Here is a 19,464-nt window from a genome sequence, read left to right on the forward strand (position 1 = left end):
ACCGCCGCTCACCACCACCAGACTGGCTCTCCTCCCTATCCTGACAACCTCTGCACTCTCTAGCTCCCAGCCCCTCCGCTACATACCTTGACAAGATTTGAAAGCCAGCCCCCTCCGGAGACTGCCCAAGGGTCCCATCTACTGGTGTGGGAGAACTGGTTGCTATGTGACTGTGCGTACACACCACATTCTGTCCCTTAAGATTACCTGGAAGAACTGTCCCAGCATGGGTGCTGTACTCAGTGGTGCCTGACCGGGTCAGGGGTTCCACATAAGCAGCACAATGTACTATGTCACTGCCATGCGTGCCCAGTTACACGCCGACATCAGCTGCTGGAATATTCCCTGCTGCCCATGCTTGAGATTATAGGCGTGGGAAGCAGTGAATATTAATTCTCTTTATTAGCAGGCACATGTGATCACCCAGCCATTACAGCAAGCCAGTGGCTGGGTGATCACGTGTGGCTGCTAATAATGAGAATGAATATTCACTCTCCCCACGCCCATGTTCCTGCCCACCTCTTGGCGGCGGCTTCAGTGTCAAGAGGAGGGTAGATTATGGGCATGGGGAGTGGTGAATATTCATTTTCCGTTAGCCCCAGCTCATGGCTCTGTCGCGGACGAGGAGGGCGCTGCGCTCACCACACTCGGGTCCGGCGCTGCTGCTGCTCGGTGGCCGAGCCTTGGGCCGGATCCGGGGACTCGAGCGGCGCTCCTCGCCCGTGAGTGAAAGGGGAGTAGTTTGGTTTGGGGATTTGGTCCTTGACGCCACCCACGGGTTGTGGTGAGGTTGGACACCACCACTGCTGTTGACGGGGATCCCGGGAGCGGTGGCAGGGAGCAGCTGGGATGTTGTTTCCCCCTCCGTGGGTAGGAGGGTTGGTGGTCCCGGGGCCCGGTGAGGTGACGGGGAGGCAGGGTTGGCAAGGTGCAGGGGGGCGCTTGGACTGCGCAGCGCGGTGCCGGACGGCACGGTAGTACTCACTCAGCCACAAACGGATGCAAGTCTCTGGCAAAACAAACGGCTGGATGGACGGGTCCCGCAGCCGGCTGCTGTGGTTTCTCCCGGACGGTTGGTGGTGGCTGCCTTTCCCTGCATCTTTTGTGCATCTTCGGTCCTGATGGCTTTCCACCGGTAACCCGCTCCCCAGCGTGGATATGCGCCGGAAGAGCCCTTTTGCCCGCAAGCTCTGGCCCTGGGAACTCTAGCTGTGGCGGTAGCTGTATTTCCCTTCTGCTGTTTGGACGGTTGCCTTCAAATCGGGTCTTGGCTGTTTGGAAACCCCGGGGGTCCGGTCACTAACAGATTTGACCTGTTTAATGGCGACTCCTAGCCTGGTCGGGGTCCGCAGGCCCTGTCGGTTTGTGCTGGCTTCCCTTTGCTCCCCGGTTCGGTACCGGCGGGCCACCGCCCGTCCCCGGTCCTACGGTTCCGCGTTGATCTGCCTCTCCTGCAGATGGCCACCACCGTCTGCCAACCTTACTCTCGGTGTCCGGACCACGTACCCGGACACAGTCAGTTTGCTCCTCTACTACCACTTTACTCCTCACTCTTTCCCTTCCCTAACTCATCTGACTTCCTTTCACGCCTCCAGGACTGTGAACTCCTCAGTGGGTGGGGCCAACCGCCTGGCTCCACCCCATCTGGTGTGGACATCAGCCCCTGGAGGGAGGCAACAAGAATTTGTGTCTGACTGATGTGCCTATCTCGGGGTGGGGGTGTTGTGTTGTAGTTCCTGTGACGACCTGGCTAGTCCAGGGCGCCACACCTCCTGTGACCCTGCACCTCCACCGCCGCCTCCCCCCCAGCCACAGCCTGTAACATCCAGACTATAACACAATAGCACCAAACAGGAGACAATTACACAAATGTAAGTGCATTGCAAAGTTACCAGGAATTACAAAGTTGAATTGGAGGAAATAATGGAGAGGACTATTCTGAAAATGGATAACCCCTTTAATGTCCCCTCTGCATGCATGTGTTATATGCCTTCAGTATACTCACAGGGGTCGTCATTATTACATGGGCATGCTGAATCTCAAATAAGTCCTCCACCTCTGTGTCACCAGTTAGCTCCTTACAGAGAAGTCCAATAGGTTCAAATTTCGCTTTCCAGTCTTCAAATCTTTGGCCACATAAAGCTTTTATAGGAGCCACTTAAATTAAAATTAGACATTACAAAATAGGATTTATTTTTGATAGGCATAAAATAGCATAATCTCCACAGACAATAGTTACTTAATGAACAGAATACTCTAGAATTTCCACCCTAAAATCCCTACATTTAAGCTTTTCTGGCCCTCTCCCAACTGCAAATATTGGGAGAATGAAAAATGAAGCAGGTGTGATTTCACCCATTGTTGCATTTGGAGAGAGGTAGCTGCCAAGGACGTCTGACTGATTTTACCTATTCCCCTTTCATGCAAAATAATTAATTAGTTTAAAAGTAGATTTGTAGCATATTCCCCAAAAACAAAATTACTTACGATACGGCTTTAGCGACAGCTTTCTTGGCTGGGTAGACTAAGGGGTACTTTGCACGCTGCGACATCGCAAGCCGATGCTGCGATGCCGAGCACAATAGTCCCCGCCCCCGTCGCAGCTGCGATACCCTTGTGATAGCTGCCGTAGCGAACATTATCGCTACGGCTGCTTCACATGGACTTGCCTGTCCTGGGACGTCGCTCTGGCCGGCGACCCGCCTCCTTATTAAGGGGGCGGGTCGTGCGGCGTCACAGCGACGTCACACGGCAGGCGGCCAATAGGAGCGGAGGGGCGGAGATGAGCGGGATGTAAACATCCCGCCCACCTCCTTCCTTCCGCATATCCTACGGAAGCCGCGGTGACGCCGGTAGGAGATGTTCCTCGCTCCTGCAACTTCACACACAGCGATGTGTGCTGCCGCAGTAGCGAGGAACAACATCGGACCGTCGCGTCAGCGTAATTATGGATTACGCCGACGCTGCACCGATGATACAATTACGACGCTTTTGCGCTCGTTAATCGTATCATCGAACCTTTACACACTACGATGTCGCATGCGATGCCGGAAGTACGTCATTTTCAATTTGACCCCACCGACATCGCACCTGCGATGTCGTAGTGTGCAAAGCCCGCCTTACAGTGTTGCCTAACATTTTATGCCATTTCTGACAAAGGCACAGGTACAATTAATTAGGAAGGAGGGGGATAAGAAAATTCTCAAATTGTGCTTAAAATAAAGGGTGACACATTGTAGAAATGAAATTTGAGTTATCATTGAGCAAAATGAGGTTCTAAACCCTATTAGGCTATGTGTGCACTAGAAAGTGCCATTTTCTTAAGAAATAAAACGTACCCTCTGAAAGAATCCCGCACCTGCGGTAAAAACCGCGGTAAAACCGCACCGAAATCCGCATGCGTTTAGCTGCGTTTTGTTGTGGTTTTCGTGCGTTTTTTCCGCAGGTTGGTACATGTGTTTTAATGCATTCAATGCAATAAAGCACATTGAAAGAAAAAAAAAAAGTAATTTCCTTCTGAGATAGATAGATGGATAGATAGATACATAGATACATAGATAGATAGATACATAGATAGATAGATAGATAAATAGATAAATGGATAGATAATCAATAGATAGAGGACAGATCACTGCAGTTCTCCCGAGCGGTAATGTGTTGTTCACATTACCGACCATGAGAAATGACCTGTGGTTACCTCTGCAGGCTCGTTACGAGACTGCATTAAAGGGAACCTGTCAGCAGAAATTTTGCACTAAACCTAAAAGATTCCCCTTCTGCAGCTCGTGGGCTGCATTCTAGCAAGGTTCCTATTGTTATTGTGCCCCCTTTTAGACCAAAATAAATACTTTATAAAGTGGTACCTTTTCCTATGTAAATCTTGTTAATCGTACACGGGGGCGGGCTGTCTGGTGTTCGTTATCCTGCCTCCTGCTGCTTTACGCTGTCCCCCATGGCTCAATTTCATACTTCAGGACGCCGCACAGTGCGCCCCAGGTCTCGCGCATGCGCCGTGCTACTCTAGCGGGACTGCACAGTGTGACCGCTGGTGACGTGTTGCGAAGGCGTGAAATTATGGGCAGCGCTGTGATTTTCATCAGCAAGTACCCGCCCATAATCTCGTGCCCGCGCTTTCCCCTCTGCCTCCACCGTTCTGCAAAAGCGCTGGCCAGATGACCCCACGTCACCTCTTTCCCATCTTGGTAAGAGGTGACGTGGATTCATCTGGCCAGCACTTGCGCAGAATGGTGGAGGCAGAGGGGAAAGCGCGGGCATGAGATTAAGGGCGGGTACTTGCTGATGAAAATCACAGCACCGCCCATAATCTTACGCCTGCGCAACACGTCACTAGCGGTCACACTGTGCACAGTGCACAGTCCCGCTAGAATGGCACGGTGCATGCGCAAGACCTCGGGCGCACTGGGCGGTGTCCTGAGGTATGAAATTGAGCGATAAGGACGGCGCAAAGCAGCAGGAGGCAGGATAACGGACACCAGGCAGCCCGCCCCCGTGTACGATTAACAAGATTTTCATAGGAAAAGGTACCACTTTATAAAGTATTCATTTTGGTCTAAAAGGGGGCACAATAACAATAGGAACCTTGCTAGAATGCAGCCCAGGAGCTGCAGAATCTTTTAGGTTTAGTGCAAAATTTCTGCTGACAGGTTCCCTTTAAGTACAGTGTGTCAGATGCGGCTGGATGCAAGCATCGTGGGACTTCCGTAGATTACGCCGGAGTTGTGTGTTTGGGGGGTGTAATAAAGGGTTGAAAGAGGGGCTTTTTTGTTATTTTATTTAAAATAAAGAATTTTTCGTGGTGTGTTTTTTCACTTTACTTACAGGTTAATCATGAAAGCTGTCTCATAGACGCTGCCAAGATTAAGCCTGGACTTAAATGGCAGCGTTATGCTTCCATTTAACCCTTATTACCTGGATTGCCACCGCATCACGGCAATCTGGAAGAGCTGGGGACACTCCGGGACAGTCGCATAATGGATGCGACAGTCCCGAGTCAGCTGCAGGCTGATATTCTGGGCTGCGGGGGGGGGGGCAGTAGCCCTGGCCCTCGCCCTCCCCAGCCTGAGGATAGAGAATACCGGGCTGCGGCTGTGTGTTTACCTCGGCTGAAAGGTAAAAATACAGCAGAGCCCGCGTTTTTTTATTTTTATATGTCCGTTTGATTTCTATGTGTATTCTATATGTCTGTGTGTGAGTTTGATATGTGTGTGTTTACTCTTTGCTCCGCTTCCTCTTCCTATCATAATGACATCACTTCCCTGCAAAATGCAGGCAGTGATGAACATTACCGCAGGAAAACCGCGGCTATACCGAAGGTTTACTGCACATCATTTGCTACCTGCGGTATACCCGCGGTATTTCGCAATTACTTTACAGTGAATGGAGTGAAATACCGCAGGTACCTGTGGAAAAGAAGTGACATGCACATTTTCTCAAGAAATTTTCTCAAGAAATTCTGCAGAAAGAATGTTCTTTAGAAAAAAACGCAGTGTGCGCACAGCTATTTTTTTTCCCATAGGTTTTGCTGGGAAATGTCTGCAGAAAGGTTACAAACATTTCTCAAGAAATTTCTTCAGCAAAACCGCGGGTAAAAACACAGTGTGCGCACAAGGCCTTAAGGGCACAATACAATGGAAATCTATATATATAATTGCCTTATTCTGTCTGTCTGTCTGTCTGTCATGCTCCAAAATTGTGTCCTTACGGTGACACAAAGCTGATTGGCCGCTGGGCTCGCCATGGCCCCGCCCCCCCACACGGATTGGCCTCTCGCCCCGGCTCTCTGCAGGCCCCGCCCCCCTCACGCAATGCACGCTCGCTCTGGCCCAACTGACACAGAGTTCCGACTCCCAGGTGAGTACACACACACACATGAGATCACACTCACTCTCACACACACCTCACACATCACATCCACACACTCACAACATCCTGGGATATCGCTTGCTTCTACACCGGCTCCGTCACGATCCCAGCAGCGCCAGACATAACCTTGAGATGCTGGGATCTTGACGGAGCCCGTGAACGCTGGTAACCATTATACACATCGGGTAACTAAGGTCCCTTGGTTACCCGATGTGTATCATAGTTACCAGTGTATACCGGCTCCGTCAGGATCCCAGCAGCGCCAGACATAACCTTGCGATGCTGGGATCTTGACGGAGGCCGTGAACGCTGGTAACCATTATACACATCGGGTAACTAAGGTCCCTTAGTTACCCGATGTGTATCATAGTTACCAGTGTACACCGGCTCCCGGTACACATGTGCAGGGAGCCGGCATTATACTCCTCTCCCCCCAGGACTACTCCTCCTATTACAGTCCTCCTATTATACTCCTCTCTGAGTATAATAGGAGAACTATTATAGCATGGGGGATGTAGCACGATGGGGGGTGCGCAGCATGGGGGATGTAGCACGATGGGGGGTGCGCAGCATGGGGGATGTAGCACGATGGGGAGTGCGCAGCATGGAGGATGTAGCACGATGGGGAGTGCGCAGCATGGGGGATGTATCACGATGGGGAGTGCGCAGCATGGAGGATGTAGCACGATGGGGAGTGTGCAGCATGGGGGATGTAGCACGATGGGGAGTGCGCAGCATGGGGGATGGAGCACGATGGGGAGTGTGCAGCATGGGGGATGGAGCACGATGGGGAGGTGCGCAGCATGGGGGATGTAGCACGATGGGGGGTGCGCAGCATGGGGGATGTAGCACGATGGGGAGTGCGCAGCATGGGGGATGTAGCACGATGGGGAGAGCGCAGCATGGCGGATGTAGCACGATGGGGAGTGCGCAGCATGGCGGATGGAGCAAGATGGCGGGTGCGCAGCATGGGGGATGTAGCACGATGGGGAGTGCGCAGCATGGGGGATGTAGCACGATGGGGGATGTAGCATGATGAGGGATGTAGCACGATGGGGGGTGCACAGCATGGGGGATGTAGCACGATGGGGAGTGCGCAGCATGGGGGATGTAGCACGATGGGGAGTGCGCAGCATGGGGGATGTAGCACGATGGGGGGTGCGCAGCATGGGGGATGTAGCACGATGGGGCGTGCGCAGCATGGGGGATGGAGCATGATGGGGAGTGCGCAGCATGGAGGATGGAGCACGATGGGGAGTGCGCAGCATGGGTGATGGAGCACGATGGGGGGTGTGCAGCATGGGGGATGGAGCACGATGGGAGGTGCACACCTCCCCCCAACACACACACACACACACACACACAGGGAACAACAAACACCGCCATACACAGACACCCACACACACAGACAACGCTGCACACACACAACACCCAACACACAAACACTGCGGCATACATAAATATACGCACATACCGCACAACACACACATTGCACAAAACATACCTCCCCCAAAACACACCACACCCACACAAACCGCGCAACACACACACACACAACGCGACAGACACACAGCTCTCCACAAACAACGCAACACACATACAACACCGCTCTCACCCCCCGCCACACCCAGACAACACCCAGAACATGTACAGCGCCCTACACAAACACTTGGTAACTACACACAACAACATCTATATATCTATATCTATAACAAAAATCATACATGAACTACACAATACGTAAATTCTAGAATACCCGATGCGTAGAATCGGGCCACCTTCTAGTCTAATATAACAGTCTAAGAGCTTAAACTGTACTTACTGTATACAATTTTAACATTTGTCCAAGGCGCAGGAGATTCCATTAGTAATCGCACAATTGCGATCTCAAATATTACAGTCTTTCCGGATCCAGTTGGAGCACACATGACAAAGTTTTTATCTGAATATAGAAGCTACATAAATACAAATTAGAAAAGGCAACAATAACAGTTGAGAATAAAACTCTTTTGAGTAAGAAACAAACATTTATATTTTTAAAATGGTATTCCTTCTTGGTACGACAGATGTGGGTGGCACAACCTGAAATATGTCGGTTCACAGGATATTTTTTCAAATGGATCATATACGACAACCTTTTTTGTGGATTAATTGATCCCATCATTAAAAGGGAACCTGTAACCAGATTTGGCGACTATAAGCTTCAGCCACCACAAGTGACCTCTTACATACCATACAGCATTCTAGAACACTGCATATAAGAGATCAGGCCGTGCTGTATAACCTAAAAAACACTTTTATAATACTCACCTAAAGGGTGGTTCAGACCGATGGAGATCACTGCTCTCCGGTATGGCGCCTCCTCTCTCCTGTCCAGCGCCTCCTCTCTGTTGCAATCTCCGCCCTCCGTCTACCCAGCTCAGTGTGGATGACGTGTCCCACGTCATGCACGGAGACCGAAATTACGGTCCTGCGCAGGTGCACTTTGATCTGCCCTGCTGAGAGCAAAGCAAAGGACTGTAATGCCCAGGCGCAAAGAAAGGTTAAAGTCCGCCATCGCATGCACACTACAGTACTTTGATCTGCCCTGAGCAGTGTGGATGACGTAGGATGCATCATGCACATGGACCGCAGAGAGGAGGTGCCGGACCAAGACCAGCAACGCCCATCAGACTGGACCGCCCCGTAAGTGAGTATTATAAAAGTGTTTTTTATGTTATACAGAGCGACCTGGGCTCTTATATACAGTATTCTAGAATGCTGTATATAAGAGCCCGGTTGGTGGTGGCCACAGCTTATAGTAGCCAAATCTGGTGACAGGTTTCTTTTAAGTGCACTGTGATTCTTAAAAAAAAATCTCCTAGTAAAAGGTACTACTTTTTCCAACAAATGTAGTAAGTAATTTACAAATTTGATGTTATATGAGTCCGTTAAAACTTTTTTCAAGCTGAGCATACATGATTGTCATCAACAAAAATATTGTTAATGGAGTTGTTCACTTTAATGACGGAAATTGGAAAATGCATTAAACGGACATCTTGCTGGAAAAGCATAAGTATCTGTATATCATAATCCCATTGTGCCAATAAAGGTCCCTAGTTACCTATCTTTATGCTGCATAAATAATGTAAGCAAACACCTCTAAGTCCACAAGACGGCGGTGGTCATGTGATTGTGCATCATCACCAACTCCAAGGCTGTTAACACTGTTGCCCTTATGCAGGTAAAGGAGATCCCTGGGGAGCTGGGCAATGTGTTTTGGCAACTATGGCAACATAGAATTTAGTGGGTAATGTCATGCAGTGTTCTGTCCCTCACTCATTAGGTTTCATGGGGACTCCAGACTCTGTTCACATTGCAGAGTCTGGCAGGCAACCTGATGCTCCTTAGTTGCTCAGCCAGAGTCGAGCATCGACTGTTTAGTGCTCTCTGGTCCTCGGTTTAGCAGGAGTTAATTCCTGCTGGCTGGGGAATTGCTGCTGGGGTCACATGTTGTGGATGTCCCATCACAGCCGCCTCCGACTTATAAAAAATGGTGGAGCCTAGCCTCACATGTCGAAGATAGCTCTAGCCTCGCTCCAGCGTAATTGGTCTTGTGCATGGCGATCCAGTTGTTGGTGGACTGTTCTGTGCAATTTCATGTGCTGTGGAAATATCCTTGTTGTTTATTTCCTCCCTGTACTTTATTTCTCCCTGAGCACGTACTGTCTTTTCCCGTGTGTGTCCTTGCAGTGAGTTTGAGCTTTGGTTTTCCCCTGTCTATCGGTATTTGTGGGATTCTTTCTCTTGTCCCAGCCCTCCCAAGGGGTGGGGGAGAAAGAATGTTAGACCAGAGCTGCCCAGGAGTTAGGGCTACACTGGCAGATCAGACCTGGCTACCATCATTCCTACCTCTGGAATAAGGGACAGTTTAGGGCCCCTAGTCTGAAAGCCAGTCTAGGTGCCCTCACTCCAGTTTACCATGTCATACCCGTGACAGGTAATTATAATACGGACTTTCATGGTATTGATTTGGCTTGAATTAGGGAGTAGCAGCTAGGTCTACGTTGGATCAATACAGGAGATTCCACTGCCGGTATCGATATGTTCAGCATCTGTAAACATGAGGACAGCCGAGGAGGTTGTTATCATGCCATTTTCACTATGTGGATGAAATCACCGATGCCATAGATTACAAAGAACAAAGATTGACAGCCAGTGCCTTTATTGGTACAGCAGGGGTGCAAAATGAATGCTCGTGCTTTTCCAATACAGTGTTATTCTAAAGATAATCTGTCATTTGATCTACAGTAACATTACAATCTGCATGCATCATGAAAATGATTTCTTGGCACTGATAAGTTGAGTGTAGTAACTTTAAAAATCTATCCCAGAATGATTCTTTAATCCTTTCTGAACATTCAGCATTTTATGTGTCCAAGGCCCTGATTCATCAAAGGTATTACACAAAAAATCTGACGTAAAATCCTTCAAAAAGTTGAAATTTTTATGTGCAACATGGGTCTGTGCAAAAATGTTGCGACTTTTAGCTTTTAATGCCATCTTCGCCCAGCTTCAACAAAGTGGGTGGAGCTGGAGAATGATGATCTCCTCTCGTCAAATTCATGATGAGTGGTGGTTGTCCCTATGTCACAAGTCCCTGACTGTAGTAAGGTTTGTGTTGAGGTGCACATGGAGTCACACGCCACTTCGTGCCTTGCTTGATTCATTAAAGGGGTTGTCCTCTACTTGGACAACTCCTTCTCATTCTCCATGTTTGCCCCTGTTAAAATAACAATTATTATACACACCTCTGTTACTTGCAGTGTCAGTACTCGCTCTCCTGGGACTTAAGTGAGGATGTTATGTCACATGAGCCCTGTGTTCAATCAGCACCGGCTTCTCTCTCATCGCCTTGAGATGAATTGAACATCAAGAGGAAATCAGAGCTGCGGCTGACGCTCACCTATTGATGATTGATACATCTGAATGCAGAGACAGGGAAGCCAGCACAAATTGAGCACAGGGCTCGCATGACGTAACTACTTCATATGAGCCCTTGGAGAGCAAATACCGACACTGATGGAATGGCAGCAGAGGCGAGTGTGTTTTTTATTTTAACAGGGACAAACATACGGATTGAGAAGGTGTTGTCCTAGTAGTGGACAAACCCTACAAGAGGATCCTCACACTCCACCTCACCCAGCATCCAACAGCACTTTCAGTGTAATAATAGTCTCTAAAAGCCAAGTTCACCAAGAATAACAGTGCATATGTGTACATTATATCTATGGTAGGATATTCTTGATTTGCCTTGGCTTTAGAAAGGTTTCGGCTGTCAAGCACAGTGGCAGGGGGTGGAGGGGGAAGAGTAAACTGAATATTCATGATTTAAATATGATTGACATAATTTCCAGGAAAATGTAAGTTAACATTTTTTCTAAGGATGGAAAGAGTCAACAAACATCCCAGCAAGCAATGTTAATGAACTTGACATTGTGGTAACATGAGATGGGTGCTGTTTTCTAGTGACAAATCCACTTTAGTGTGTTTTCATGCACTGCTTACAAGCCCATAAGCATTTAAATTTAATAATAAATCAAAGTTGTAAATTATGTATGTTCATAAATTCATAAATTGTTCCACATACATATCATGTAAAATATAAAGGATTGTGACTGTAGACACTAAAGGCCCAATTCATTAACGCTTTAACGCCAGTATTCTGGTATAAAAAACTTTGGAAGAATCACATAATTTTGGTACAACTGGATGCTGTGCTGAAATGATGCGACTTTTGGCATTTTCACGCCATTTTTGACCAAGCTCTGACAAAGTGAATGGAGCTGGGGTTGGACAAGGGCATGGTGACCTTCACTTTTTAAATTCATTAGCATTGGCTATGCCACAGATCTTACTCCAGCAGGACTAGGATTTGTGGCAAGGTGCACACAAAGGTGTACGCCAGTCAGCTCTCCTGATTCATGGAAAGGCTTACGTCTCCTCATCCATGTCTGAGTGAACAATGCTGGTCTTAATGAGTCTCTTTATCCAATTAGAAAACTTGCCCCTAGTGAACACCGATGGATGATAGATCAACTATTACAAGGGGTTAAAACAAATGAGCATTCATACCAACCCTTTATATTCAATATTGTCAGTTTTACATACCCTGTTTGGTGACGGGATATGCTACCACTAAATGGGAATTTTTATGCATGCATAAAAAAGGCAATCAACAACAAATAAGGTTTTATCTGAGCAATGATCAGAAATGAATGTTCATTGATCATTGCCCCTTGTAAAAAGCCCATAACTTATGGAACCTGACATTTTATCTGTTTAGATTGTATTTTAAGAAAGACAACAATACTTACATCATCCAAAGCTTTTGACTGTATATAATTAAAATATGGAAATTCAGAAAAGATATTTCTAAATTGTTTAGCTTTAATGTTAAGGAAATGTAAAAGAAAAAAAACCACAACATTTGCTATCCATTTAAAGTTGTTCTGCAATTAAGAATAATGAAGATGGCAAATTGATTCTCTTTGATAATGTAACACACAGCTTTAATGAGGGTTTTCCAAGAACTAAGTTAATTTTTAAGTTTATGTTAATCAATAAATATTGGAATAACAATTTCCACAATTGGATGTGTTTAAAAAAAAGTTCCTGTGCTGAGATAATCTTATACATGTGTCTTTGCTATGCACTGTGTAATGGCCGTGTCTGACTGTACAGGAACATGATCTGATCATACCATTCAAACTCAGTTTTTTATGTAAAGTCTGTGTTTGGTACAAGCACCAAACCTCGGGTTTGCTCATCTGCAGACTCCACCAATCCACCATCAGCAGAATGTGTACAAGTGAAGGAAATTTAGGCCATTATTACCCTACCCAACAGTGATCACCCAACAAAGAACAGTCCAACAGCAAGTTGGATAATAATTTGCAAGGTTACATAGGAAAGCAAAGTAACCTCAAAGAAACTTAAGGCCTCTCTCACATTAGCTAATGTTAATGTTCATGAGTCCACCATGAGGAGGACACTGAAAAACAGGTATGTACAAAAAAAATCATTGTTACCCATCTGCAGTTTGCTCAAGATCACTTGGACAAGCTAAAAGGATATTGGAACACTATTTTGTGGACTGAGGAGACAGAAATAGAGCTAGGTTTAAATTACAAGTGTTATGTTTGGAGAAAGAAAATCACTCCATTACAGCATAAAAACCTAATACCCGATACCATCTGTGAGGATAGTGGTGGTAGCATCATGGTTTGGGCCTGTATTGCTGCACCTAGGCCAGGACGGAAGCCATTATAGATGGAACAAGAATTCTGAACTTTGCCAGCATATTCTAAAGGAAAATAATCTGGACATCTGAACCTCAAGAGAACATTGGTCATGCGGTAAGACAACGACACAAAGCACAAAAAGTCCCATTCCTGACCTTAATCCTATAGAAATGTTATGGAAGGATAAAGAGTTGAAGCTGTTTTGTGGCAAAGATTGGACTAAAATTCCATTAAGCTGATGTGCAGGACTAATCCACAATTAACAGAAATAATTAGAAGCAGCTATTGCTGGACAAGGGAGTCGCATAAGAAACAAAGGTTCACATACTTTTAACTCCCCCTGACGTGATACTGCATCACTTCCTCTTTTAAAGACTATGTAAAAATCTGATGTAGATTTAAGCTAAATTTATACAGAAAGTTGGAAAATTCAAGCACCAGTGTCTGTAAGAATAGTACCATGCAAACCTTGCTTAACAAAATATACATGGAGAAGAAAGGATACGAATCTCAGAAACCGGCTTTAGAATCCCATATGGAGTGGTGGCTAATGAAAAAAAGCAAAACATGGCATTTATATATTATCAGTTGTTTATTATATAATTAGACAGTAGATTACTGTTAAAGCCTCACTATAGACAACAAAATGAACCTCCAGTCACTGAATTGTTTCTTCTTCTTCCACAAATAAAACTTACCTGTATTATTAAATGAAGGAGAATGAACAAGTCCCCGATTCATCGATTACACCAATATATTCGTGTGAATCTCATTGAAAACTTGCAAAATGTTTGATGTTTTGACAGAAGATAGAAAAGGCTGTCATCATGGAGGGTTGTGGGATCCTGCTCATCATGTCTCATAACCCAGAAGATTGGACCCAACTTCTGCTTAAAAATCAAGTCTTTCTAAAGTGCATAGGCACCGTTAAAGGGAGTACTATTAACCTGCAGTTATGGGGTTAATCTGAGGATTAATAGCATTGTGAACCTATGCGCCTGCCACACTGAGAGCTCCACTACACAAGGATATTTTTTTTTTTTCCTCCTGGAAATATCGGGCTTTTAGTCATAGAGGCACAGCATGTTATTTACATGAACTGATGTAAACCCTAAAAAAAAACGAGTGACATTCTAGGTTGTATGGAAGCAAAACACGAAAAAGCTCCAAACTGATGGATGGAACTATATCCATTACACTGATTGATATGAAGCTAAGATGATGTACTGTGCATTATTTTACTAACAGTGGTCATAATGTACCGTATGTAAAAATTCATACCTCTTATCATCAAATGACTAAGTGTGTGAGACAAAAAGGGGGTAAAAAATAGAACAGTTTAAGGCTAAGTTCACATGTCCTCTAGTCATATGTTAGAATGGATCCTGCATAGATCTGTTGGGAAACCGATTTCTGTCGCATCCGCTTTTTTTTAATATGAGAGTCTATGGACAACAGATCCATTAATGGATTGCTATTTATCTTCCATTTGTAACAGATCCGGTAGAAAAGAAGGGAATTTTGCTTACTTACCGTAAATTCCTTTTCTTCTAGCTCCTATTGGGAGACCCAGACAATTGGGTGTATAGCTTCTGCCTCCGGAGGCCACACAAAGTATTACACTTTAAAAAGTGTAACCCCTCCCCTCTGCCTACACACCCTCCCGTGGATCACGGGCTCCTCAGTTTTGGTGCAAAAGCAGGAAGGAGAAAACTTATAAATTGGTCTAGGGTAAATTCAATCCGAAGGATGTTCGGAGAACTGAAAACCATGAACCAAAAGAACAATTCAACATGAACAACATGTGTACACAAAAGAACAACCAGCCCGAAGGGAACAGGTGCGGGTGCTGGGTCTCCCAATAGGAGCTAGAAGAAAAGGAATTTACGGTAAGTAAACAAAATTCCCTTCTTCTTTGTCGCTCCATTGGGAGACCCAGACAATTGGGACGTCCAAGAGCAGTCCCTGGGTGGGTAAAAGAATACCTCAATAAAAAGAGCCGAAACGGCCCCCTCTTACAGGTGGGCAACCGCCAGCTGAAGGACTCGCCTACCTAGACTGGCGTCTGCCGAAGCATAGGTATGCACTTGATAGTGTTTCGTGAAAGTGTGCAGACTAGACCACGTAGCTGCCTGACACACCTGCTGAGCCGTAGCCCGGTGCCGCAATGCCCAGGACGCACCCACGGCTCTGGTAGAATGGGCTTTCAGCCCTGAAGGAAGCGGAAGCCCAAAAGAACGGTAGGCTTCGAGAATCGGTTCCTTGATCCACCGAGCCAAGGTCGACTTGGAAGCCTGCGAACCCTTACGCTGGCCAGCGACAAGGACAAAGAGCACATCTGAACGACGCAGGGGCGCCGTGCGAGACACGTAGAGTCGGAGTGCTCTCACCAGATCCAAAGAGTGCAAATCCTTTTCACATTGGTGAATTGGATTAGGGCAAAATGAAGGCAAGGAGATATACTGATTGAGATGAAAAGGAGATACCACCTTAGGGAGAAAATCCGGGACCGGACGCAGAACCACCTTATCCTGGTGAAACACCAGGAAGGGGGCTTTGCATGACAGCGCTGCAAGCTCAGACACTCTCCGGAGTGATGTAACTGCCACTAGAAAGGCCACCTTCTGCGAAAGACGTGAGAGAGAGACATCCCTCAGCGGCTCGAAAGGTGGTTTCTGAAGAGAGATTAGCACCCCGTTAAGATCCCAGGGTTCCAGCGGACGCTTGTAAGGTGGGACTATGTGGCAAACTCCCTGCAGGAACGTGCGGACCTGCGGAAGCCTGGCTAGGCGCTTTTGAAAAAATACGGAGAGCGCCGATACTTGGCCCTTGAGAGAGCCGAGTGACAAACCCTTGTCCATTCCGGATTGAAGGAATGAAAGAAAAGTGGGTAAGGCAAACGGCCATGGAGGAAAACCGTTATCAGAGCACCAGGATAAGAAGATTTGCCAAGACCTGTAATAGATCTTGGCGGACGTTGGCTTCCTGGCCTGTCTCATGGTGGCAATGACATCCTGAGATAACCCTGAAGACGCTAGGAGCCAGGACTCAATGGCCACACAGTCAGGTTGAGGGCCACAGAATTCAGATGGAAAAACGGGCCTTGTGACAGCAATTCTGGGCGGTCTGGAAGCGCCCACGGTTGACCCACCGTGAGATGCCACAGATCCGGGTACCACGACCGCCTCGGCCAGTCTGGAGCGACGAGAATGGCGCGACGGCAGACCTGATCTTGTGTAACACTCTGGGCAGCATCGCCAGAGGAGGAAACACATAAGGCAGTCGAAACTGCGACCAATCCTGAACTAACGCGTCTGCCGCCAGAGCTCTGTGATCCTGAGACCGTGCCATGAATGCCGGGACTTTGTTGTTGTGCCGTGACGCCATGAGATCGACGTCCGGCGTTCCCCAGCGGCGACAGATCTCTCGAAACACTTCTGGGTGCAGAGACCATTCCCCCGCATCCATGCCCTGACGACTGAGAAAATCTGCTTCCCAGTTTTCTACGCCCGGGATGTGAACTGCGGAGATGGTGGAGGCTGTGGCTTCCACCCACTGCAGAATCCGCCGGACTTCCTGGAAGGCTTGACGACTGCGAGTGCCGTCTTGGTGGTTGATGTATGCGACGGCAGTGGCGTTGTCCGACTGGATACGGATCTGCCTGCCCTCCAGCCACCGATGGAAAGCCAATAGGGCTAGGTACACTGCCCTTATCTCCAGAACATTGATCTGAAGGGAAGACTCTATCGGAGTCCAGGTTCCCTGAGCCCTGTGGTGGAGAAAAACCGCTCCCCACCCTGACAGGCTCGCGTCCGTGGTGACCACAGCTCAGATTGGGGGTAGGAAGGATTTTCCCTGCGATAGAGAATTGGGAAGGAGCCACCACTGAAGTGACGTCTTGGTTGCAAGGGAAAGAGAGACGTTCCTGTCGAGGGAAGCCGACCTCCTGTCCCATTTGCGGAGAATGTCCCATTGGAGTGGCCGCAGATGGAATTGCGAGAACGGCACTGCCTCCATCGCTGCCACCATCTTCCCCAGGAAGTGCATGAGGCGCCTTAAGGGGTGTGACTGACCCCGAAGAAGTGATTGCACACCTGCCTGCAGAGAAAGCTGTTTGTCCCGCGGTAGCTTGACTACCGCTGACTGTGTATGAAACTCCATCCCGAGGTAAGTCAGTGATTGGGTCGGTGTCAACTTGGATTTCGGGAAGTTGATGATCCACCCGAACTGCTGGAGAGTCGCCAGAGCGACGGTAAGGCTGTGTTGACACGCCACCCGAGAAGGGGCCCTGACTAGGAGATCATCTAAGTAGGGAATCACCGAGTGGCCCTGAGAGTGTAGGACCGCCACAATGGATGCCATGACTTTGGTGAAAACCCGTGGGGCTGTCGCCAGGCCGAAAGGCAATGCCACGAACTGAAGGTGTTCGTCCCCGATGGCGAAACGCAAGAAGCGTTGATGTTCGGGTGCGATCGGCACGTGGAGATAAGCATCCTTGATGTCGATCGATGCTAGGAAGTTTCCTTGTGACATCGAGGCGATGACCGAGCGGAGAGATTCCATCCGAAACCGTCTGGTTCTCACATGTCTGTTGAGTTGTTTGAGGTCCAGAACGGGACGGAATGATCCGTCCTTTTTTGGCACCACGAACAAGTTGAAGTAAAAGCCGCGACCACGTTCCTGAAGGGGAACGGGGATCACAACTCCTTCTGTCTTCAGAGCGTCCACCGCCTGAAAAAGAGCATCGGCCTGAGCGGGGGGCGGAGAGGTTCTGAAGAAACAAGCCTGTCAGTGGCATCCTTTAGCGATGAGCCATCTTCAACCAATACCACAGATCTAGCCGCCAATCTAGAGACTGGAGGATCCACCTTGGGACATTGAGCCCAACCCTTAACGACTTCAGAGGGGAAGGGATAACGCGTGTCAGTGAGGAGCTTAGTAAAGCGCTTGTCCGGAACCGCTCTGGGCTTCTGGACAGCATCTCTGAAGTTAGAGTGATCGAAAAACGCACTACGTGTACGTTTGGGGAACCGAAACTGGTGTTTCTCCTGCTGAGACGCCGACTCCTCTACAGGAGGAGGCGGGGGAGAGAGATCCAACACCTGGTTGATGGACGAGATAAGATCATTCACTAAGGCGTCCCCTTCAGGTGTATCAAGGTTAAGGGCGACGTCAGGGTCAGAGCCCTGAGCTGCGACGTCCGCCTCGTCCTCCAGAGAGTCCTCAAGCTGGGAACCCGAGAAGCGTGAAGAAGTCGGGGAAGATTCCCAGCGAGCCCGCTTAGCCTGTCTAGGACTGTGGTCCGGGCAGGAGTCCTCCCCGTGAGACCTAGGGCCCAACCTGGGAGCGCGCTGCGGCGCGGACCGAGAGGGGCCTGGAGGCGACGATCCAACAGGGGCCGGGGCCTGTGTAAGGACCGGTCTGGACTGCAAAGCTTCTAGCAGCTTGGCAGACCATTTGTCCATAGACTGAGCCATGGATTGTGAAAGTGACTCAGAGAGTTTCTCAGCAAAAGAGGCGAACTCTGTCCCTGGCGCCTGGACAGGGGGAGCAGGGGGGTCTACATGAGCCGAGGGGCCCACTAGTGACCGAGGCTCCGGCTGAGCAAGCGAAACAGGGGTCGAGCATTGCTCACAGTGAGGGTAGGTGGAACCCGCAGGTAATATAGCCCCACAAGAGGTACAGGCCGCAAAAAAAACCCTGTGCCTTAACAGCTTTGCTCCTTGTGGACGACATGCTGTTGTCTCCTAGGAGAGTGATCACTGAGGGTATATGGGCAAAAAAGGGTATACAGCCCGACCGAACAGAAATATATATATAAATACGTATCTATTCCGGCACCCTAGGGGGACCAGCACCGGGTGACCGGTGTGGCTTACCGACCGCTAACAAGCGGAGTGTGTGTCCTCCAGATTCCCTGCCTTAGGTCCCCCGGAGCTGCAGAGCTCTTCACTGAGAATCCTCCACCGGCAGAATGCCAAAAAATGGCTGCCGGAGCTCTCAGGGGAGGAGTGGAGCCGTGGGCGGCGCCAGGAAAGTGCGGGAATCTGGGGTCCCCACAGTGATCAGTGAGGGGGGGAGGAAACATGCAGGATGCTCCGGCCCTCACATCCGACGTCAGGTCGGCAGTCCCGCCCTTACCCCTGACAGGCAGGCCCGGGGGCGGGATTTTTGCGACTAGGCCGCGATGAAGCCGGGGACTAAATTTGAGACCGCGCCCGACAAGCAGGCATGGTCGGCGCGGAAGTCCACCGGCCTTCTCAATTCAGCAGCTGCCGCAGCGTCCGGGAAGGAGGTG

At 48.5% G+C, this 19,464-nt stretch overlaps 1 protein-coding gene across 2 annotated transcripts in view; it reads right to left on the minus strand.

Annotated features, from left to right (window-relative positions):
- Positions 1-19,464, minus strand: part of HFM1 (helicase for meiosis 1) — a 276,350-nt gene that overhangs the window by 201,979 nt on the left and 54,907 nt on the right. For both annotated transcript variants that reach the window (XM_075321028.1, XM_075321027.1), the window contains exons 5-8: positions 13,672-13,713; positions 12,240-12,310; positions 7,706-7,838; positions 2,006-2,157 (exon numbers count right to left, since the gene is read on the minus strand). In XM_075321028.1, the coding sequence (XP_075177143.1) occupies positions 2,006-2,157; positions 7,706-7,838; positions 12,240-12,310; positions 13,672-13,713 (398 nt within the window). The remainder of the gene's footprint in view (positions 1-2,005; positions 2,158-7,705; positions 7,839-12,239; positions 12,311-13,671; positions 13,714-19,464) is intronic.

The sequence above is a fragment of the Anomaloglossus baeobatrachus genome, chromosome 8, assembly GCF_048569485.1.
Source record: "Anomaloglossus baeobatrachus isolate aAnoBae1 chromosome 8, aAnoBae1.hap1, whole genome shotgun sequence".
Lineage (NCBI taxonomy): Eukaryota > Metazoa > Chordata > Amphibia > Anura > Aromobatidae > Anomaloglossus > Anomaloglossus baeobatrachus.